This window comes from Ruditapes philippinarum, unplaced genomic scaffold (assembly GCF_026571515.1).
Source record: "Ruditapes philippinarum isolate M1 unplaced genomic scaffold, ASM2657151v2 ctg4812_1_1_1_1, whole genome shotgun sequence".
Lineage (NCBI taxonomy): Eukaryota > Metazoa > Mollusca > Bivalvia > Venerida > Veneridae > Ruditapes > Ruditapes philippinarum.
Window position 1 is genome coordinate 87,095 of NW_026858186.1, and position 25,406 is coordinate 112,500.

The window sequence follows — 25,406 nt, forward strand, 5'->3', positions numbered from 1 at the left end:
TATTATCCTCTTTGATCTATAAATTCTATGTTTTTAATGATAATTATAAATTTGACTTAAAATAGTGTAATGATGTGCATTTCTGGAATATTGACTGTTTTACGTGCTTTGTGCTTTATATACAGCGGAGATAGGAAACGTTTGAATAATACATGTAATAAGGATTTTTTTTGCATCATAGACTGGTAATAGTTGTTGGGTTTTGCTCTTAAAGGCATATTTCTTTATTCCAATATTTAACGCCACTAAAATAAATCAAAATACATCACAATAACGACATAATACGTGAATTACTTTCATGTCTCTCGTAAATACCATCCGTTACTTGTATAACTAATTATAATATATCCAGCCTGGATGGTCTCTGTATCATTATTATCATCTAAAATGCTTATTTCCACTTGTTGTAATTAGCTTATGATAGTAACATCTTCATTCATATGTATTTAAGTATTGTTTCTTTGCATATAAGTTAAATAACAATATATATTTTGAGCAGTACGCAGATTCCTATGAAAATTTTCAAAATGAGTCTAAAAATAAGATATTGTGAAGTGATCTAAGAAATGCAAAGGGCACTTACATTCCACGTAAATTATCAAAAACGGGTCAAAATATGCAAAAATAGCCCTTACAGCGTAAGTCACAGTAAGTAAGAGACATATGGTGATAAACATTGCAACATCAGTTATCTTTCGCACATAACATGCAAATTATCATTTGAATCTTGAACTTTTTAAATTTTCCTTAGTCTTAGTTCACTTTCTTTAATTTACTTGAAATTCACTTTGACTCATCTGGAGACATGCAGCTTTAACATCTTAATTGAGAGCATAAAATCAACCAGAACTGTACTGATTGCTCAGTTGTAAAACATTGACAGTGTCGCATTTGTAATCATTGAAGGTTTTACTTAATCAATAGCAATATTAAAACAATTAAGACAGTCTCAAATATCATAAAGTTGTTCTAAACTAAATGATCTTTTTGTTTGAACAAAAAGTGTTTGTGTTGAAGACTTCTTGAAAGCTGCTGCAAAAGAAATACCTTTTCTTGTGGGTGTTTTATTCTCTCCGAAAGATTTGGTAGACCTTATTTGGTGTGTACATGTATCTGCACCAAACCGAGATGATAAAAAGTCCAATATGATGTATGGACGTTACCAGGTTATTGTCATCATTATTCACTTTGTTTTATATAATGTTTGTATGATTATTTAATGATTAATTTGGTTCGCTCATCAAAAGAGTCACTTAAAATGAATTATTGCATCAGTCAAACATATGAACTAGATGACAAGAACATTGTTCCAATGACGAAAAATTATATAATTTCTGCATGAAGTGTGACGGATAGTCAATGGCAGATTGTAGTTTATATTTTATTTTAAACTCGAGAGTTTTATGTAGTGATTTGCATGAAATATCAAATACTATATGTATTATATACTTTCGAAAGCAAGATATTAATCATTTTTAATCGTTTGTAAGATTAACAAGGAAGAACTGAATATTAGAAGGATTTTCATTGGTCAATTAAAAATTTCAAACTGAAATCCGAGAATTTCATTAGCTATCCTAAAATATTAGAATAATAATCTAAAGTTTTTTTTCTGAAACGTTTACACTTCCAAATTATAAAACAATCTAAAGTAAGCACATTTTCTAGTTAAATTTCTCGGATATTTGGATATTTATGATCTGTGAATTTCTTCCCAATAAATATTTTACACTGCTTTCATAAATTCCATTAGTACTTTTGTGAATATCTGATTCAAAAATGACGAGACGACCGATAACGTCCTCGATCCCGCGAAAGTATGTGCAAAACGAAAGACATCATGCAAGTTAAAGCAGTTTTACCCTGTTCAAGTATCTTTCTATGTTCATGTCGGCTTATGGGATGCAAAACTAAAGAGAAAACTGTTATTAATCTGCTGATTATCATGTTTTTACAAACCAAACCGAAATTATTTATAATGTATTTGCTTGAAAGATTTAACTAAAATCGTATTCTTTAAATGATTCTGATTGACGTACATTTTTCAACCATGATACACACTGTTTGTCTCTGCGTTCAATTGATATTTCCTATTGCACAAAGTGGACATCGACGTTATGTGGTAAAACTACTTTCAAAATATGTTGTTCCCGGGATGATTATAGGTCATCGGCAATATGTTCCGAATGAAATTCTGAGTCATAAGGTACTGCAATTGTTCTGTTAAGTTTTCAATAAAACAGATACGGTTATGCCATTATAAATGCTGATACTCTGCTAATAAAACCGGTTAAACTATTAAATCATAACTGATACTGTATTGACATTATGCTCTTATGTATTCTTCGCTATGTTGAACTAAAAGATTAATTTCTACTTTTTAAATGCCAAAATACCAATGATTAATAATGAATAAAATGTCAAGGAGAAAACAAATAAAAATCTGCCTAAAATTTATAAATATATAAAGACTTCCCACTCTATATTGCTTGAAAGTTATTATTATGTAGTATATAGTATATTAGTAGAAAGTATATTACGTAGAATATTTATCTAAGTGTCCGTGTGTCACGTGATGTAATAGATCGTTAACCATTTCTTTGCTGAGCACATAATCTTGATTTCTTTATTAAATAGTTATGTTTCCTCTAACTGATTTATAACGTTTATAACATATTTTTTTCGAAAGAAATCTACGTCAGTTAAGGTATATCAAAAATGGTTTGTTCTATTTGAAATAAGAGGAAGTACGTATGTTTATACGTTTAATAAAATACTTCGTGATAATCGTCTGCTGTCTTGAGTTAAGTACTACGTAAATACGCCTCTGCAAATAGCTGTCCTCAGCTGGCAATAAAAGTCGGCATTCATATACAAATTCATGATGAATATAAAACGAATAAATATTATAAAATATATCTTATTTGTTCAGAATCATTCTTTTCTCAAAAGCCTTTTAAATTTTGGTGTCCGGTTATAGTATCAAAAAGTTAATCATTGGTCAATTACCTGAACAATGTTTGCTTTTGAGAAATAAGTGCAATTGCAGTGATTTTGTATTAAGTAAATAAGTTAAAATACTACACTATTTATATTTCGCTATGTTTATGCCCAATAGGTTTGCATTAAGCACTTCATTTTTCTTGTGATAAACCTCTTACATGCTTAGCCTCTAAAAATCAATATTCATACCTTTTAAAACTCGCATTTGTTCTTTCAAAAGAATAAATAAAATAGATTTGTTTCTAAGACGTAAAGTTCTTTTAAAGAAATCGCTGCATTACTAAATACCTTTTGTTGTACTTAAAACTATGTTTTAAGGTGTTGGTTTTTTCTTTGTTCAACTTGCGAAACATTTTAAATTGATTTTTATGTAACTTATGCCTTTTACCTCTGACTTAGTATATGCAGTCGTTTTGTCGGGATAAAAGTGACGAAACAGCGTGTTAGGCTTATTAAAATAACTATTTGGGCACTAATTGTAGTTTTAAGTATAATTAACACACAATGCATAAGAGTAAGACAAAGGTGTATCATTTTATTACATGGTATTTAAGCAGTCTCTGAATAGAATTTCGTAAAATACTCACTACCTTGTATGACGAAGATTCTAATTGATCTTTACAACAACAAAAAGACATCATTTTATACTTTTACAATGATAAAATGATATATCAAGAAATGAAATGCAGATAATCACTTTTCAGGAAAATCTAATTTATGTTAGCATTCAAAGTTACTGTAAGAAATTAAAATATATCATTTTGTTATGGGCATGAGTATTTCTATGTGAACATTAGTAGGTTTACAAATATCAAATATGTTATCAGAATTATGATAGTCTGCCCTAGCAATTTACTTCATCTTTCTTTCATCCAGGCATAGACTAATTTATCAACATGTTTCAAATTGTTTATGTTAAAACAATAAAAGTGAAATCGTGGCCAAGTGTGGTTAAAACATCGGACTAGTTATCTAAGGATTGTTGGCCGCGTGGGTTTAAACCTCGCAAGGAACAAGCGATGTTCCTGTGAACTCAATATTTATAATTGGTTGGTTTAAGGAACGTATTCAAAACTGTTTCAATAAGCGTATAGCTTCGAACACTTTCGAACTTAAATAAATGTGTATAAACTAAAAGTACGATTGATTATTATGAACTGACGACGTCCGAATATGACTTTATGAGACCATAACGAATGGTATACGTTATAGCATGCATAGTTATGTTGGTAGTATTTAGTATTTTCAATCAAACATAACCTTGCCTTATGCCATACATAATTATGTTGATGGTGTTTAGCATTTTGAATCAAATATAACAATGCATTATACAATACATAGTTGTGTCTGTTCATATACAGTCATATTAAACACAAACCACGAAATGATTATGTATGAATGGTGTTGGTAGGTGGTATTTACGCAATATTTCTTCATAAGTGAAGAAATCAAAGTAAAAATACTCACCAATGAATAATTGTTCCCAGCTGGTATCAACAACCGATTAGTGGCAGTTACTAGAAAAAGAAATTTAATGTAGAAACAAATAAGAACTGAAAACTAATCTAAAAAGTCAAAATGATGTAGTATTGAATCAAAAAGACATACCAGATAACTTTTTGTCAAACTTTTTTAAATAAATTGAAAGATAAATTTCACCACGTTGCTCATTACGTACCACACTACTGACAACATGTTTTGTCCGCGCTTTTATTCTACAGCATCTTGTTTACAATGAGCCAGACGACCTTCCATTTTGTTAATTTATTTATGACATTTTATGTCGTCGAGTTTAAGGTGGTTCTTTAGAATTACGTCAGACTCTCAGGTGAGTTGGTGCACCCATAAGTTATGTATATGCCAATCTATACAAATTAAACCGCTATAAACCTGAAAAATTGTCGTCTGCAAGATCTCAAAATAAGGTTGTATTTTTTTGTAAATCATTTAGACAACGCACCTGACAACATTAATAAATCACCAGGCGAAGCTAGCTTGATAAATAACACTCCCAAATACGATAATATTAATAGATTAATTGCCACATTAGCTATAATGTTCTGCGTAAATACACGCCAACAATTTCGTTGCAACATGTGCTCTTTTAATATGGTTACGAAATCCAAAAACACCCCAGGTACACAAAGACATTGGTGGTTTATCGGTATGTTTGTAGCCAAATGATGGAGTTAACCGTTTACAATATATAAATGTAGATTGCATAAGGTATATTAATTAAGTTTAATAGTTCTTAATAACAAACAATCCAACTAGATTTAACATGTTTGTTTTGGAAAATAAATGTGTCTAGACATTCCCCACACACAACCACACATACATATATACAAGCAAAACAGTAATTACAAAAAAGTGAACAATCAATAATTCCTTTTAAACAACAACAATAAGCAAACTTCACTTTTGTTTTAGTATTTTAAAGTTTCACATTAAATTACAAAAATGTATAATGTGTTCATGTTGTTATGCAACAGAAAGATATATAAAGGTATACCTAGTGGGCGAATTTGTAACAAATAACATGTACACGGAACTCATTTTCGATGAAACAAATATTATAATTTTGTAAACAGTATTGGCAAAGTAACTTTTGTGTCGGTCTACTTATATATCACTTACTTTCTATATGTTCTTTATGATCTGAACCTTTAATGCATACCAATATGAATAAACAAAGCAAACTTTTCAAAAGTCTGCATAATGTAAGTTTGTTCCTTTGTTCCTCGCACTTATATCAGGTGACACAAGTTACAAATTCTAGTTCAATGTCAATCATACCAATCGAAGAATCCAATATTCTGCAGTTCTGATCTGATCTCTACTAATTCTTGATCAGTTGGGCATCTCATTGGCGATCTTGCTGGACCAAGATCAACATCGATCAAAGTCATTAGGGCCTTGAATGCTGCCACGCTGCCACCAAGGAGATCCCCTATATTAGAAGTGTTTATATGATAAATCAGTCAATAAAAATGTTTAAACATATCTATATATCGTTTTTAATATAATTCATAACCATATTTTTAAAATTGTGTGTTCTTTTGGCATGCGAGCTTTGTGAAAACCTAAAGCTAACCAAACAAACCGGAACACATGGACAACATCTATTTGGCGGAAGTCAATTTATGTCATTAAAGATAACGAAAACTCTTTACTGTTACCAAAAAGACTTCATTGCACATAATTTGTCTTGAGATTAATATGAAAACCGTTGAGTAAATGAATGCAAATCGACCTTTGATCAAATGTCTATGTTATATCTCATGAGCAAATGTATTACCGTATTTATACACCACTTTACATGTTTGCTGAGTGCGATACTGATAAAGGCGTGCTTCAATACTGTCACCTTTGTCTTTGCTGTCTAATACCTTTCTGCTGACATAGGCCATAAAGTTAAACGACGTGCCAACGCCACCATCAGCTCCAAGGATCTTTCCCGCCATAATTATCTTCAAAAGAAGTAGGGTAGGTTACATTTTATTGTTAAATATACATTAATGTCTTTTTTGCTTTTTAGCAAGTAATATTGCTTCTATGGGTTTTATTCCCAAAACTGACGCTGTTTCTGTTGATAAAAATGTTTTGGTGTTAAGATGTTAATATGGAAATAAAAACTTTCTTTTAAATAAAATGTTCTTTTAATGCTCTTATAAATTGTCGAAAGGAAAAATAAAAAAAACTTAGAATTTACATCGACTGGACTGGATCGAACTTGTTTATAAACCAAAATGACATTGACTTTTCTGTTCACAGACGGCAATGATATGGACTAAGCAAGTTTATTGGAATTAGTTTAACTTTTTGCACAAAAAGTCAATAATTGTGACCGAGCTTGTCCATTGATGTCAATAATTTTAAACCGAGTCTGTTTATAGATGTCAGTGATATTCATAGAACATGTTGACAATGGCACTCTTTCTAAATAAACATTTCTTATATTTGACGTCAGTGATATTAACCTTTTCAATCGGCGTCAATGATCTTGACGGAGTCTTTTTATCGACATCCTTGATTTTGGCAGAGTCTGTTTATAGACATCCGTGATTTTGGCAGAGACTGTTTATAGACATTCGTGATTTTGGCAGAGTCTGTTTCTATAGTATTACATCCGTGGTTTTGGTCGAGTCTGTTTATAGACATCCGTAATTTTGGCCGAGTCTGTTTATAGACATCCGTGATTTTGGCCGAGTCTGTTTATATAGTATTTCATCCGTGGCTTTGGTCGAGTCTGTTTATAGACATCCGTGATTTTGATCGAGTCTATTTATCGACATCCTTGATTTTGGCAGAGTCTGTTTATAGACATCCGTGATTTTGGCAAAGTCTGTTTATAGACATCCGTGATTTTTGCAGAGTCTGTTTATAGACAACCGCAATTTTGGCAGAGTCTGTTTATAGACATCTGTATTTTTGGCAGAGTTTGTTTATATACATCAATGATCTTGGCAGAGTCTGTTTATAGACATCCTTGATTTTGGCAGAGTCTGTTTATAGACATCCTTGATTTTGGCAGAGTCTGTTTATAGATATCCTTGATTTTGGCAGGCAGAGTCTGTTTATAGACATCCTTGATTTTGGCAGAGTCTGTTTATAGACATCCTTGATTTTGGCAGAGTCTGTTTATCGACATCCTTGATTTTGGCAGAGTCTGTTTAAACACATCAATGATTTTGGCAGAGTCTATTTATCGACATCCTTGATTTTGGCAGAGTCTGTTTATAGACATCCTTGATTATGGCAGAGTCTGTTTATAAACATCCTTGATTTTGGCAGAGTCTGTTTATCGACATCCTTGATTTTGGCAGAGTCTGTTTATAGACATCAATGATTTTGGCAGAGTCTGTTTATCGACATCCTTGATTTTGGCATAGTCTGTTTATAGACATCCTTGATTTTGGCAGAGTCTGTTTATAGACATCCTTGATTTTGGCAGAGTCTGTTTATAGACATCCTTGTTTTTGGCAGAGTCTGTTTATCGACATCCGTAATTTTGGCAGAGTCTGTTTATAGACATCCGTGATTGTGGCAGAGTCTGTTTATAGACATCCGTGATTTTTGCAGAGTCTGTTTATAGACATCCGTGATTTTGGCAGAGTCTGTTAATAGACATCCGTGATTTTGGCAGAGTCTGTTTATAGACATCCACGATTTTGGCAGAGTCTGTTTATATACATCCGTGATTTTGGCAGAGTCTGTTTATAGACATTCGTGATTTTGGCAGAGTCTGTTTAAAAACATTCGTGATTTTGGCAGAGTCTGTTTATAGACATTCGCGATCTTGGCAGAGTCTGTTTATAGACATCCGTGATCTTTGCAGAGTCTGTTTATAGACATCCGTTATTTTGGCAGAGTCTTTTTATAGACATCCGTGATTTTGGCCGAGTCTGTTTATAGACATCCGTGATTTTGGCAGAGTCTGTTTATATACATCTGTGGTTTTGATTAAGTCTGTTTATAAACATCCGTTATTTTGGTTGAGTATGTTTATAGACATCCGTGATTTTGCCGAGTCTTTTTATAGACATCCGTGGTTTTGGCCGAGTCTGTTTATAGACATCCGTGATTTTGGTGATGTTGTTCATTATATTACAGAAGTGATTTTCATAGTTATCAGTGATTTTGCACGAATTGTTCATAGACATCAGTGTTTTTGGCCCTGTCTGATCAAAGACATCAACTTTCTGTAAATTATGTTATCTAAACATTTGTTTAAGTCATTTGTCTGGGGTTTTGTATGACTTTTGTTTTCACGTAATTTCATTTATTTGAGTGAGCGAACCAATCAATGTACAAGCAAACAACATCTGTATTTAAACTTGTTCATCATAAATAAGAAATACCTGGTCATATCCAAACATCATATTGAACTTTCCATCATCTCTATTTGGTGCTGGCACATGTACGCATCCAATAAAGTCTACCAAATCGGTTGAAGAAAATTTGACACCAACAAGAGAAGGTATTTCTTTAGCAGCAACTTTCAAGAAGTCTTCAATGCAAACTTTTGAACGGAAAAACATAAAACAATTAAAAATACGACTTTCATTCAGTAAATAATTATAGAAATGTTTCAGCTGCTTTTTTAGCTCACCTGTCACAAAGTGACAGGGTGAGCTTTTGTGATCGCTTTTCGTCCGGCGTCCGTCCGTCGTCCGTAAACTTTTACTTTAAATGACATCTCCTCATAAACCACTAAGCCAATTTCATCCAAACTTCACAGGAATGTTCCTTTGGTAATCACCTTTGAAAATTGTTCAAATAATTTAATTCCATGCAGAACTCTGGTTGCCATGGCAACCAAAAGAAAAAACTTAAAATATCTTCTTCCAAAAAAAACCCAAAGAGCTAGAGCTTAGATTTTTGGCATGAAACATCTTTTGGTGAGTGTCTTTAAAGTTTGTTCAAATAAAAGCCCTGTGGTCAAAATTGGCCCCGCCCAAGGGGGTCATTGATTTTCCCTATATGCATATAGTAAAAACTTAAAAAATCTTCTTTTAAAGAACCCAAAGAGCAAGAGCTAAGATATTAAGCATGAAACATCTTCAAATTGGTGTCTACCAAGTTTGTTCAACTAAAAGCCCTGGGGTCAAAATTGGCCCCGCCCCAGGGGGTCATTGATTTCCCTATATGCATATAGTAAAGACTTAAAAATCTTCTTTTAAAGAACCAAAAGAGCTAGAGCTAAGACATTTAGCATGAAACATCTTCTAATGGATGTCTACCAAGTTTGTTCAAATAAAAGCCCTGGGGTCAAAATTGGCCCCGCCCCAGGGGGTCATTGATTTTCCCTATATACATATAGTAAAAACTTAAACAAATCTTCTTTTAAAGAACCAAAAGAGCTAGAGCTAAGATATTTACCATGAAATATCTTCTAATGGATGTCTACCAAGATTGTTCAAATAAAAGCCCTGGGGTCAAAGTTGGCCCCACCCCAGGGGGTCATTGATTTTCCATGTATACATATAGTAAAAACTTAAAAAATCTACTTTTAAAGAACCAAAAGAGCTAGAGCTAAGATATTTAGCATGAAACATCTTCTAATGGGTGTCTACCAAGTTTGTTCAAATAAAAGCCCTGGGGTCAAAACTTGCCCAGCCCAGGGGGTCATTGATTTTCCAAATTTCCTTATATGTGCATAGGAAAAAACTTAAAAAATCTTCTTTGGACAAACCAAATAGCTAGAGTTTGGATATTAAGCATGAAACATCTTCTAGTGATTGTCTACAAAGTTTGTTCAAATAAAAGCCCTGGGGTCAAAATTTGCCCAACCCCGGAGGTCATCCATTTTCCCTATATGTGTAAAACTATAGCAAAAATTGAAAAATCTTCTTTGAAAAAACTCAAATAGCAAGAGTTTAGATATTAAGCACGAAGCATTTTCTAGTAAGTGTCTTAAAAGTTTGTTCAAATAAAAGCCCTGGAGTCAAAATTGGCCCCGCCCTGGGGGACATTGATTTTCCTTATACAAGTACATGTATAGCAAAAACTTAAAAATCTTCTTTTAAAAAACCCGAATAGCTAGAGTGTAGATATTAAGCATGAAACATTTTCTAGTAAGTGTCTACCAAGTTTGTTCAACTGAAAGCCCTGGGGGTCAAAATTGGCCCCGCCCCAGGGGGTCATTGATTTTCCCTATATGCATATAGTAAAAACTTAAAAAATCTTCTTTTAAAGAACCAAAAGAGCTAGAGCTAAGATATTTACCATGAAACATCTTCTAATGGATGTCTACCAAAATGTTCAAATAAAAGCCCTGGGGTCAAAATTTGCCCTGCCCCAGGGTGTCATTGATTTTCTCTATATACATATAGTAAAAACTTAAACAAATCTTCTTTTAAAGAACCAAAAGAACTAGAGCTAAGATATTTAGCATGAAACATCTTCTAATGGATGTCTACCAAGATTGTTCAAATAAAAGCCCTGGGGTTAAAGTTGGCCCCACCCCAGGGGGTCATTGATTTTCCATGTATACATATAGTAAAAACTTACAAAATCTTCTTTTAAAGAATCCAAGGAGCTAGAGCTAAGATATTAAGCATGAAATATCTTCTAATGGGTGTCTACAAAGTTTGTTCAAATAAAAGCCCAGGGGTCAAAATTTGCCCGGCACTGGGCTTATTGATTTTCCAAATTTCCTTATATGTGTATAGGAAAAGCTTAAAAAATCTTCTTTGGAAAAAAACAAATAGCTAGAGTTTAGATATTAAGCATGAAACATCTTCTAGTGATTGTCTACAAAGTTTGTTCAAATAAAAGCCCTGGGGTCAAAATTTGCCCAACCCCGGAGGTCATTTATTTTCCCTATATGTGTAAAACTATAGCAAAAATTGAAAAATCTTCTTTGAAAAAACTTTAGCAAAAGTTTAGATATAAAGCACGAAGCATCTTCTGGTGAGTGTCTTTAAAGTTTGTTCAAATAAAAGCCCTGGAGTCAAAATTGGCCCCGCCCCGGGGGGACATTGATTTTCCTTATACAAGTATAGCAAAAACTTAAAAATCTGTTTTTTTTAAAAACCCGAATAGCTAGAGTTTAGATATTTAGCATGAAACATTTTCTAGTAAGTGTCTACAAAGATTGTTCAAATAAAAGCCCTGGGGTCAAAACTGGCTCTGCCCCAGGTGTGTCATTATTTTTAACAATATGTGTAAAGAAAAAACTTTAAAAAATCTTCTTTTAAAAATCCCAACGAGCCCAGACCTTAGATGTTTAGCATGAAACATCTTCTAATGGTTGTCTACAAAGTTTGTTCAAATAAAAGCCCCGGACTTTAAACTGGCCCTGCTCCGAGGGCACATGTACAGATGAGCGACTTCAGGGCCATCATGGTCCTCTTGTTATCGTACTGTTACTACATGTCACCTGTTAGAATATGAGAACAAAGGTCAACAAGGGAAGGCGGTGTTACTTGAAAGGCGGCATTACTTGAACGCAGCACCCACAAACCCAGGCAACACCGAACGACAGACACGGATCGCAGCAATATTGGCTTGAACAAGAGGAATTTAGTATATTTGTGTCATAAAGAGATATTCATGAATAGAATATAAAACATGCTCAGTATTAAGATAAATGAATTTAACTTATAATTTCGTTATTATCAAATTATACTACAGTACATGGCTGGTGGCTTACAATTTCCAGTACCGTCTATGAACAGGTTCAATCAAACCGATCTTGCTACATTTTTGCATACTCTAGGAATTCCATTTATATTAGTTCTTGAACATAAATTATCATGGGCATACATTTCGGGTTATTCAAATGTGGTAGTTTCAATGCAGAGAAAAGTTTTACTGTTAAGCAGATCTAATTTTGATGTGCATAAGAGAACACGATTTTTTTCAGACACGAAAATGAAAAATTAGAAATAAAATATAAGCTTTCTTACGTTCCACACCAGTTGCACCAGGCAAATGGTAAAAATAGAATGGAAGGTTCGGTGCAGCGCTCGCAACTTCCTTACAATATTTGACAAGGTAGTCTGAAACAAACACATGCAATGAAAATTATTTTGAATTATTTTTCAATTGTTTGTATGTTTATTTTCTTTATTCAAATAGTTTCAAACAAGACACATGATTTATTTTATTTAAAACTGGGTTTCAGAACCTGAAAAAATAGAATAATCCTGAACGAATTGTATACGTATTAATGTTAAGTTATATCATAACATACCCTCGGCGTTTCATATGCGTGCAGCAATTCTACAAGAATTATTTTCAAAAGTCTCTGAATAGACCATTAAGACTGGTGATAGCAATTTTATATCTTATTTTAAGTTTTTTACATGTGTTTATCTCATTTCATTTAATTGGAACTACTCATCAAACCGGAGCCAATTTGTTTGTTAAGCTTTGTCTTCAAGATCAACATTTCTTTTAGCAACAAAAAATGTGAGGGGAAATAAATCCTATGTCTAAACATACATCCAAGTAATTTTTTTTTTAAAGTGACATTTTGTTTTTGCATCGTCTTTCAATATTAATTTAATTTTGTTTAAAGACTTACCGACTGTCTTTGGCTTAAAGAAAAGCGGCGGTACCGTGGCTATTGCGTCCGCCCCGACCTTCACAGCATGTTCAGCCTAGTTTTAATACAGAAAAGAATTGTGACTGACATTAAATATTGAATGCTACTTAAATAATGGCTAAGGTATATAGACTACCTTGTCTTACGTATGAAAAACCTAAACGTGCTCCATCTCAAATGTCGTTCACATTTTTGATAATGTTGATATAATTCTTTCTAAATTGATATATAAATTATTGTTTGTACTACATGTAACTGGTATTGTCCATTAGTATGTTTAACTGCGGACTTACATTCAGCTATAGTCTTGAGAATATTAATTTAACTTTTCTTTTTTTACATTAAAAGCTAAATAGTATATATTTCCTCCTAAACTTAAGATAAAATCGAAAAGGTGCATGACTAACATTCACAAATCATAAGCTTGGGACTGTCAAAAATTCACGACATAAAGTTTAAGTCATTTTTAATACCAAAGTGTTAATTACGAAGTTGGAGTTGGATGAACAAAGATAAGTTTTAAAATAAGCTAAAGATATCAATTTACCAATATGGTGTGCCCTGCTATAAATGATAACATGCCTTACTTTCAAAGACAATACGTAAAAGAAGTAAACGATCAGTACTTTACCATAGTTTTTGTGTCATGAAGATTCAAGGCTCCGACCTGGACTACGATAGACTTTATTTTTCCGCTGTGAAGTTATCAAACATAAAATTTTAGTTCTCATTGCGTCACGAAAAGGAAGCTATGCCATGTAATGAAAGACTCATCACATTACTTTATAAAACAGAGGTTTGTGAAATTTGCAATCAAATTTAAATTCAAGCTTTTTTTAAAAGTAATAGTGTAGTGAAATATTAAGAAATATCAAACAAGCATAATTTTTACTTAAAACTTTATTGCGATATTTGATGTGTTTTCTCGGTCAAATTGTAGGTCTGTCATACAAAGTAAACCTTCTACTAGGGTATATATATGTAGCGCTGTGAACGGCGACATTTAATCGTCTTAAACATTCGGTTATAGGTTAAAACGTTATGAATAACGTAAAACGAAATTAATGAACACAGTTACATTGTTTGTCAAAATGTAACATTATTTTGACTTTTACATGTACACTCATCATTTATTCTTGAATGGACATAATGTCACTTAAGCACCATACGCGTTGCTGACGTTATCATTACTATTCCTTTAAAAAGGTTCATCGTTATTGTGTCTGTGAATATCACCGTTAACATTATCAAAGTGTCAAGCTTATTCGCGTTGCTTTTTGTTACTTTTAATATCAACGTTGTACTTATACATAAGATATATCTATATTAAGTACAAAAGGAAAGTCATCATCATCAGAACTATATTCTACCTGCTCCGTTTAAAACGTGCACTTAACATCCATTGAACATGGCAGTGACTTAGTGAATGTAATCGAATCACACTTGCACTTTGTCGGTGACTTTATTTGTCGAAATCACTTCTCCTTCTTAGTATTAAATTTTATCTAAATTTATTTAAACGCTGGTGTTTCGGAAGTTTCTGGACTGCGGCTATACGTAATTTATAAGACATTCATAACATGATACTGCTTTAGTAAAAAAATCTTTAAATCATTTTAAAGATTTTGACAATTATTAAGATGCTGAGTTTCTTCAAGATTTTCACATACCTTTTTTTCCCGACTTCAATCCATTTCTCAACAATCTTTTCTCTCTCGTCCAGAGTTAACGAAAATCCTTCTCCAGTTGTTCCATTTACTGAAGGGATAATGTATTATGGAAATAAATACCTTTTTAATGGCTTTGTTACAGTAATGCTTTGCTAATATGTATTATGTTATAATATGTTTTACTTTGTTCACCCAGACAATGACCGAATTGTAACTTGTCACGTGAAAGGTTTAATAGGTTATCAACTAGAGAGTTATCTAAGATGTTAAATATCAATACTAACTTTTGTCTTGAAATATAAAATGATAATATAACAGTTACATCAACACACCGATGAAAGAAGGAAGATTGTCTGTATATTAAGGAACACTTTTGGTTAATGCTACATTAAGATAGCTTACCATATATTTGGGACATTCCTTTGCTTGTAAGATGGTTACAATACATTTCAAACTTGTCATAATCGACTGCTCTGTAACGATTACGTCAAAATCATGATAGTTATTCTATGTTATAGTATACTACAATATTTCCTACTTTAAGCTAATGTTTGTCTTGTGGCAATGTATTGCTGACATGTTGGTAACTCATTGATAGACTCTTTATATTGCGCTTCGTTGCATCTTTAATTGCAGCCACCGTTTATTCCTATGTGATCATTAGCGGCGACTAAATGGGTTCGAATAACTGTCTATACATACCTTAGATTCAGCTGGTAAGGTGGTTTTGACACCTGGTGTTGCTTTAAGTCTAACAAACCCGAGGTTAGCCAAAATTATATTTCCTGTTTCGGTGTCATTAGACAAATACTGTATGGTGCGCCGTTAACCCAGACATAGTAACAAATTTATATATTGTTGCTTAAATGTCTCTTCATTATTGTCTTCCTTTGTTCTTTTTTAATTTGCTTTGGTTGAATTCATGATACCGACACTTGAGAAGACGACAGTTCGGGGACGGGCGTGCTTTAAAACTTGTTACAATGCACGACCATTATCCCCGTTGAGATATTACACTTCAAAACGAATACTCAAATATTAAAACAGAAAAATGATAAGTAAATAATCTTATAACACATCATCGATAATGATATGTGTTGCCTTAAAACATGTTTTTGAAAGTCGACCAGCTTGACATTCACTTACATAATTTATGTTATTTTAACATGGTTTCCTGTTTGCTTTATCGTTTCATTTCTTATGTTAAAAGGACCTAATGTCCCAAAAAATGCATTCATTTTTGTTTCTCAAAAGCTTTTATTGTCCATATTCATAAACCATTCATCTTTAATGATAACTGTTTCTACCCGTATTTAACGTTATTGTCGACGATTAAGACGTTGTCAAAAATCAACAACCTCTTTCATTTGATTGGCACATACTACTAACGACTTACCCATCTTTGGTCATCGGTGTAAACACCGCAGGTACCAAACCGTCCAGCTTGAATGATCCAATCTTTAAATAAAGCAAACTTACATGATATAGAATAAAAAAGCATACCAAACAAAAATTTAAATGCATAAACACCTATGTCATATCATTCAGTAAATATTATTTTTTATCTATTTTATTGATTTCATATTGATTTATGTTGCATTTTTTCCATTTTCTTAAAAAAGTACTGTATTGTTTCGTTACCATTTGCAACGTGCGTCTTAACAACATGCATGTATGATATCCGGTTAAAATAACCTCTAACAATATATTTACAGTGCACAATTAAATCTTTTATAACTGACTAGAACAATGAAAATTATGAGAAAAAATGAGTTTTTGTTTTTTTGTTTGTTTTTTTTTAAACATTTCTTCAGTATATTCATAAATATTATTTTTTTTGTAACTCCTAAAATACCTACTTAATCAACACAAAAACATCGTAAAATGTCTGTAAAAAATTCTCAATTAAACACTTTTTTTCATATAAATAAATAAGATTACAGAAACTTATAACTCACAGTAGCCATATCTGTCGATTCAATATTATGTTTATCACCTTAATGTTCAATTTACCTGTGACTTTAGCCGTATCAGTAACCTTGTTAATGTTATTGATAAAATTTTACCGTACATTTCGTTTTGTAGTGAGTTTATGTAACTAAAATTGTGTTAACTTACATATGGCATATTAAATGTTGCAATATTCAACAAATTAAAGTTTTGTTCTATATCCAATATTCATATTGTATAACTCTCATTTTATATGCTTTACCATAATATTTATTAATTACTGCAGATATTTGTTCGTCATTAAAACAATATTTGTGTGCGATAATTTTCTTTATATATGTTCTATAGTTGAAAATATATATTGAATAATTAAAATATTTATTGGATACAGAACTGAAAAATATGTATTCGATAATTTAAATCATGGGATAGAACACTTAGCATATTAAGCCCGAATAGAGTATAAAGTAAGCACGAATTTCTGATAACGCGTTGTCATCCTGATTAAACTAGACTATAGTGTAGTGGAAATGATCAGTGTCCTGTAAATAGTGCATATGTTTAATCCTCCTTATAAATGTAAATGCACATGTAAAAATGGAAATTTATTTCAAAATCTTCAGGACATGCAATCGTATAATAATGGTTTTTCATATGCCTTATAATTGAACCGGATATGAACCAATGTGAGGATATCATGTTAGATGCATTTAAATAAAAAAATACACTTAACATAAATCATATCCCCTATAAGAAACGAAAAATAACAACAAGAAAATCTCACAAGAAATAAACTATTATATATCTTATAATAATATAATTTTGCTGCATGATAATGTATCATACTTACGAGAAAATAAAAGAATAATACAACTAAGAGCAAAATTGTCATTATTTTAAAAAAATATAACGCATAACCAATTTTGAACGGGACTGTTGAATTGAAAATATAATCACGATAAGACTATTACGAAGAATAGTAAATTTAATACAATTGTAATAATCACACTGGCCATAGCTTTTGCAGACGCTGTGGGTCCCCTACAGTTTGACAAGGGGACGCCACTTTTGCCTAATTTTGGTTAAAACACGTACACATGTGTGCAAAACTATCACTGCATACGCCCATATTACATGGTTTGTATGATAAATGCACAAAACAACCATGTTTTGGAACGTTTGAAAATTTTAATTGCCTTTATTATAGAAGAATTGACAGAAATTGTTTACAACGCAGACGGCGGCCGATTTGATTGTAACGCAGTGCGTTTGTCCCGATACAATTATTGTCTGTTATGAGGATTTACTTGACATAACTCATTTTTCAATTTCGAACAATCATTTTCTTACTTTTGCATCAGAGAAACGTGTTTCTTTATTTTAGTTTAGATAAAATAATACTACTTTATTTAAACAACGACTTAAATGAACTAAGTTATAGAAAATATACGTTTATCACATTTCCAAAATAAGTAGAGTAAACAGTCAAAACTAAAACGAAATAACTGAAACGGTAACATTTTAGGAATCAGAATTAAAATGTTCTAAATTTTGCAATAGAGTAAACCATTCACTAATCACATGAAAAGTAAAATAAAATCCATTTTATTTTTCTTATTTTTATTAGCCAACTTTCTCTGTATTTGTAACAAGTAAAGAACAAATAATGGATTTTTTTCTTCTTTTGCTTGAATTTTTGACATTCATCGAAGAAAATGGTATGTGATTTCAAAAATGGTATATTTTTAAAGAATTAAAAATACCTCTTATGAAAAAGATATCAGAAATATTTCATGGATTTTTTGTCGTTGAAAATATGTAAAAATATACAGAAAAACATTACAAAAGAAAAAAAAATATTTTTCAGACGTATGTATAAGTTATCTGCCCCTGAGATTACCCCAAATAAGAAAAAAAATGAAATTCATGTGAAGAAAACATGATCGATGACCCCTAAGTGTTTTGGCTCATATGTTAAAATCATGCCACGTTTCAAGAATATATGCCGAACATCTTTAATTTGCCTTTATGTCTTTATAATACTGCACGTTTGTTACGTCGATTTCCATTGGATAATCGTGCAGTATTATAATATTAGTTATAAAGATTTTTGACAGGTTATATGACCGTTTTTGACAGGTTATATGACCGTTTGTTGCCGAACCGCTAAGCTAAGGTTTTGTTGCAACCGTTTATATACGGCCATATAACCCGTAAAAATCTTCATAAATTTATAATAGAGCAAGAATCCTTTTTATAGAAAAAAATTGATTTCTTCATAAATTGACAGCATCTGTGTATATAAAGCAATAAAACTATTATGATTATCCAATGAGAAGCGACGTTACAAACGTGCAGTTTTTTATAGTTTGTTTCTTGCATTTCAGATAGGATTATCTACCGTTTACACCTATGCTAGAAAAATCTGTCTAACACAAGTCGCGCGCTTTAAATAAATAACGTCATTGCTGCGCGCCATTTATGAATGAATTGCCTTTTCATGAAGACGTCATTTTACCATTATGAATGAAGTGGTCATTTCATACGCTACTATACGAAAAAAGTGCGTTATGAGAATATCAGATTTCGTGATTTCTGTTCTGAAATAATTGATATGCAATATGCAAGAAAAAGAATCAAACAACGGCTGTTGGTACAGAGGAAATATCTTGCTCTCGGGTTACTGTTTAGCGGCAACTCGGTAGAACCTCGTTACAGCAGTAAACAGTTAGAGCTAGATATTCCGGTCTTTACCGGCAGCCAGTGTAAGATTCTTATAACATATACTCATATTGTTTTAAACACTAAACGTAAACGTTTCTCTGATGTAAACGTAAGAAAATGGTTGTTTTAAATTGAAAAATGCGTCATGTCAAGTTAAACCCTTACAATAGACATTAATGGTATCGGGACCACCGCACTGCGTTGCAACTGAATCCACCGCCGTCTGCGTTGTAATTAATTTTTGTCAATTCTTTTATAAAAAGGCAATAACAATTTTCAAAATTTCCAAATTATGGTTGTTTTTGTGCAAGTATTATACATATGATGTAATGCTGGTGCATTAAGGGGCTGTTTTTGCACACTTTTGTTCGTGTTTTAACCTAAAATAGGCAAAAGTCGCGACCCCACGTCTAACTGTTCATAAGTGTTAGCAAAATGGCAAAATCGCACCGTGTGCGTGTAATAAGTTAGAAAAGTACATGTTTTGGCTCCAGTCTCACTAGATGTTTCAGGTAAAACACTAAAACATAAAGTTAAATTCAGCCATAAATTTACCGATTGACGTCACCAACGTCATTGAAACTTTCTTCTTTCTGCCTCTCCCTTATTTTTCTTTTTTCAAACATTTTAAACACACTAAAATTACGAAATTTGAATATATGGATAAATGTATAACACACTTCATTTTTATTATATTTCTTACATTTCTGATAATGCTTTTTCCTGATGTTTGACGTTTTCACCAAACTAAATACAACTGCATATCAACGTGTACAAAAATATTTTATCTCGTGCATTTGGAACTATTTGAAACAAAACTGGCCAAATAAGAAAAACATACAGAAAACACTCAAATATAATGGTACCTTACTATGATACGAAAATCTAAATGTATAACATCACTGACACGGACGCTCTGCTTACCGTGCTAGCAATGCACATGAAAATATGAAGTTTAACTTTGTGTTTCATTTATAAGGCTTCGGTCTGCTTCACTTATTTTTCGCATTGTAAATATTTTTTATGTAAACATAGGCTCAACTTATCGTACTTTGGCAAAAATGCCCCCAGGTTAATATGTAAAAACAACGTGTGAAATATATCTCCAATATTTAACGCATATAAAACGTTTTTGAAACGTTCATGTTTTGCAAAATTAAAATAGTTCTGTTATATACATAAGATGAGAAATAGAAAAAACTTAAAACTCAAAATGTGCCAATAATTTATATATGATCTTTTTAAAATTTCATAGCGGACTTAAAAAGATGTAAACTGATAACCCGCTTGGTTTGCGTAACCAATGTTGTATATAAACCAAGGGGCAGGACGTGAAGTGGTTGCACACTTGGTTCAAGCGAGCGAATTGGTTGCAAACTTAACAAAATGGCGAACATGGCGGGGTTTTTATGAAACGGGTGAACGAATTTTTGCCAGGCAAGTGGATTTCTTTGTTATTTGGAAGTTCATTAGTATGTCTATTCCATAATGCAATATATATGCCACACTCGGTTAAAGGTTTCAGCATCCTGGATTCTGTTTTGACGAAGTTATTGAAGATATAAACTGATCATGTAGATATTTTTAAATTTGACATGTGACTGTTCTGGTCGGTTTTTCTCCTAATTTATTCGATTTTGTTAGTTTTGAACTGCATTTAACAATAACAAAATATGTTTCTGTCAAAGCTGTACAAATGGTTTAGTTCGCAAGTCCGAAGAGAACGTTTAATACACAAAAATATCTTTTTCAAGCACATTTTGGTTGCAGACTTATACTTCAAGCATTTCTGGTTGCAAACTTATTCTTATTCTATTGAATTCCATAGTAAATCTTTGCAAAAGGAGTGTAGAAGGTTATATTTATAAGCCTATTTTCAATGGCAATTTGTGTACTGTTACTTGTTTTTGTCATAAATGTTATTTATACTTTCTTCTTTTACAACAATTATGCAATTTATGTTTCAAATTACATGGTTCTCAATTCAATACTATTATCATAAGTAAAAGCATATAGAAAAATATTTATTTATACTTCAATTCTAAAATATGTCATCATATGTAAAATGCAAATGAAAACTACATACAAAACAAACGTATGTGAGAGTACTGTTGTATGTAAGTGAATTATTTTCATCATAAACATAAGGACATGTGCACACATACGATGTTACTCGGTGAAATTTCCAAAGTTTATCAAACCACAAGAAATGATAATTTGTTTGTTTCGTATGTAAAGATCAGCAGTTGCTTTAGACATAAAGTATGTAAAGGTACTTAAAATATTTTTACAAACCAAAAGTTAAAATGACATGCTTGTTTACAATCTTTCGGATTTGATGTACATCATATGTCAATTGGTATTCTAAAGATGATTTTGATTATTAGATCATAATAAATAAATGTTAACCTATAGCTCTTCAGCGCTTCTTATGTAAAATTCTTCCAAGTATAATTTCCAATAACCGTAAATTATACCATAGCTATAGGTTAAAACAGATACACCATTGGTGCGTTGACGATTTCTGGGTTTGCGTAAATTATACCAACGCAAACCCAGAAATCTTCAACGCAGCAATGGTATATCTATTACATATACGATTGGTTATTTACATTGACTGATACGTGACAAAACTACTTGAAGTCATTGTTCGAGTTAGAGAATTTGGAAGATGTTTCGATTGGTCAATAATAAGGAACAATTTAAAGAAACATGTGAATAATGCCCTTGTGTCAATGTTAATATAGTTTTTATCTACTATACAATCAAATTTATTTCAAATCTCAAAAAAGAACAATAATGAAAGCTGTTTGTTGCTATTTTTTCTTCTTTTTCTTTACAGTAAGTCATGCCAAGATATAAAAAAAGTCTCAAGACTTTGTAAAAAGAAAAGGAGTATATCGAGGAGAAAAAATGATGTAGATAAACACAACTGGCTTCAATTTAGCATATTGTGTTTTATATCTATTTTAAAGACCCTGTGTTAGGATATATCTGCACGCATGCACAATTTGTATATATATATTTCTTATTAGATGAACGGGTATTTTAAAAAAATAATTAGTTATTCCGCGCGAAAAATATGCATGCCACATTATTGACAAAAAAGTTTGCCACCCAAAATGCTTGAAGTATAAGTCTGCAACCAAAATGTGCTTGAACAAGATATTTTTGTGTATTGAACGTTATCTTCGGACTTGCGAACTAAACCATTTGTACAGCTTTGACAGAAACATATTTTGTTATTGTTAAATGCAGTTCAAAACTTACAAATTCGAATAAATTAGGAGAAAAACCGACCAGAACAGTCACATGTCAAATTTAAAAGTATCTACATGATCAGTTTATATCTTCAATAACTTCGTCAAAACAGAATCTACGATGCTGAAACCTTTAACCGAGTGTGGCATATATATTGCATTATGGAATAGACATACTAATGAACTTCAAAATAACAAAGAAACCCACTTGCCTGGCAAAAATTCGTTCACCCGTTTCAAAAAATCACGCCGTGTTCGCCATTTTGTCAAGTTTGCAACTAATTCGCTCGCTTGAACCAAGTGTGCAACCACTTCACGTCCTGCCCCTTGATAAACCAATTCAAAACATATCTGTTAAAATTAGCCTCCTTATCATAAGGCAAAGGCATTTTTTAAAGTCTGCCCTTTAAGTAAAGGGCCAACATCTCTTTGTCCCTTTCTCGAAAGGGAAGGAGAATCCTATGATGCGTGTATGTGGTCGGACGGTCATTTTCCTTCAAACATGTTCTCGATGCATGTATGTGGTCGCATGGTCGAAAATCTCTGATATAATGACAACGCTAAAAAAGTCCAGATATTAAAATCATAATTAGGTGAAATAAACTATTAAAAGTAGTTGAGAAATCTTATTAAGGAGGGGTTTCAAAAGTCTGAATACAGAATAAGGAAGTATTTTAAACTTCTAACATGCAATCATGCAAAGTTCTGTTGAACCCTTACGTCATTTGAAACGTTATCAGAGGAGGTCACTCTAATCAACTTCTTTTTTTTTAATCAACAGTTACCTCCCTTTGGACCCTTACGCCAATTGCAATGTTTTCAGGGGAGGTCATACTTACTGACTCTTTTTTGACCGTAACTATAACCTCCCTTTGAACCGGTACGCCATTTGCAATGTTTTCAGGGGAGGTCATTCTTACTGACTCTTTTTTAAGCGTAACTATAACCTTCCTTTAGAACCCTTACGCCATTTGCAGTGTTTTAAGGGGCAGTCATTCTAATTGACTTTTTCAACACAACAGTTAGCTCACTTTAAAACCTTAACTTCATTTGCCATTGTATCAGGGGAAGTCACTTTAACCGACTCTTTTGAGCACAACAGTAACCTCACTTTTGTACCTTTACGCCACTTGCAATTTATCAGGGGAGGTCACTCTCATCAACCTTTTTTAACCGCAACATTTATCTCCCTTTAAACCCTTACGCCATTTGCAATGTTTTCAGGGGAGGTCATTCTTACTGACTCTTTTGTGAGCGCAACTTTTACTTCCCTTTAAAACCCTTCCGCCATTTGCAGTGTTATCAGGGGAGGATACTCTAACTTACCTTTTTTGTGAGCGCGAAAGTTACCTCCCTTTCGATTCCCTTACGACATTTGCGATGTTTTCAGGGGAGGTCACTCTAACCTACTCTCTTTTTAGCGCAACAGTAACCTCCCTTTTGAACCTTTACGCCATTTGCAATGTTATCAAGGGAGGACACTGTATTCAACTCTTTTTTGGCGCAACAGTTACCTCCCTTTTAACCCTTACGCCATTTGCAATGTTATAAGCAGAGGTCACTCTTTTCTGGCCGACTTTTTTAACAAACACAACAGTAACCTCCCTTTTGAACCCTTACGCAAATTGCATTGTTTACAGGTGAGGTCACTCTTTCCGACTATTTTTTAGCGCAACTGTCGCATCTCTTTTGAACCCTTACCTAATGTGCAATGTTATTAGGGGAAGTCACTCTATCCGACTCGATTTGTAGCGCAACAGTCATCTTCCTGTTGAATAATTTATAGTAACCAAGTTAAACGAATATCCAAATTTGTATCCCATCCCATATATATTTTTAAAGTTCTTGTTTCCTTTCTTTGGACCCTTTTGGGTGACCCCCGGTTTTTGTACAAAATTGGTATAAACTACGTATTTCTACACAATTCCTTTTGATTAAATTTTAATTTTTAAAAAATTTTTTTATTTTTTCCTTTGCTTTCTAAAATTTTTGTAACCGTCCCCCATCATTTTAAAGGGCGCCCAAAGGCTGAAAAAAAAAATTTTAAAAATTGATAATTGTTCGCCCTTAAATTAAATCCCGTCAACTAAATTTTTTCCAATTTTAAAGGCAAAAATTAAAAACCCCCCTGGAAATAATTTAAAAAATTTTCCCCTCGTAAAAAAGTGCAAACATTTTTTTTTAATATTTAAATAAGGGTTTTAAAGGTTTGGTTTAGTAACTTGTTACCTTTTGAAGAAAATTGCGATAAATATGAAAAAATGTAAACAAAGTAGTATTTTGACTTCCATACAAAATACTTATTCACTATTATAATTATTGCCAAAAAGCAACAGATGAGCAATATGGTTCAGGCTATTGGCCAATGAGTAACATTTTGAATACCATTAAAGTACACCCAAATTATAAAGCTAATGAAAACTGAAAATTAAAGCATTTCTGATGCATAATGGGTCTTTAAGAAAAAAATTCCGATATATCTGTAATAGAAGACCTTTAAACATATATGTTAAGCTTGAGCTTAATAAGATAGCGCCAAGTGTGGTGAATCGCTGTAATGCTTGACATCAATTCATCTTGCATCTCGTCTTGTTACAACAATTTTCAAAAGGCGGAGTTCTGGCTCTCCATTATGATTTTCATCGAAAGCTCATTTTTTATGAACCTGATGACGTAAATTTCCTTAGATCGGCAATCAAAAGTGTTCAAACTGACTTATCATTTTCATGCAATGAATTTGTTGTA

General features: G+C 32.3%; 1 protein-coding gene across 1 annotated transcript; it reads right to left on the reverse strand.

Annotated features, from left to right (window-relative positions):
• Positions 1 to 5,725: 5,725 nt before the first annotated feature.
• Positions 5,726 to 23,575, reverse strand: LOC132752449 (N-acetylneuraminate lyase-like). Its single transcript, XM_060742774.1, has 11 exons — positions 23,501 to 23,575; positions 16,124 to 16,185; positions 15,130 to 15,200; positions 14,702 to 14,815; positions 14,214 to 14,280; positions 13,689 to 13,752; positions 13,037 to 13,112; positions 12,417 to 12,509; positions 8,865 to 9,025; positions 6,302 to 6,473; positions 5,726 to 5,953 (listed from the first exon to the last, which is right to left on the reverse strand). The coding sequence occupies exons 1-11, from the start codon at positions 23,573 to 23,575 to the stop codon at positions 5,790 to 5,792; spliced, it is 1,119 nt and encodes a 372-aa protein (XP_060598757.1). The 3' UTR covers positions 5,726 to 5,789.
• Positions 23,576 to 25,406: the final 1,831 nt, after the last annotated feature.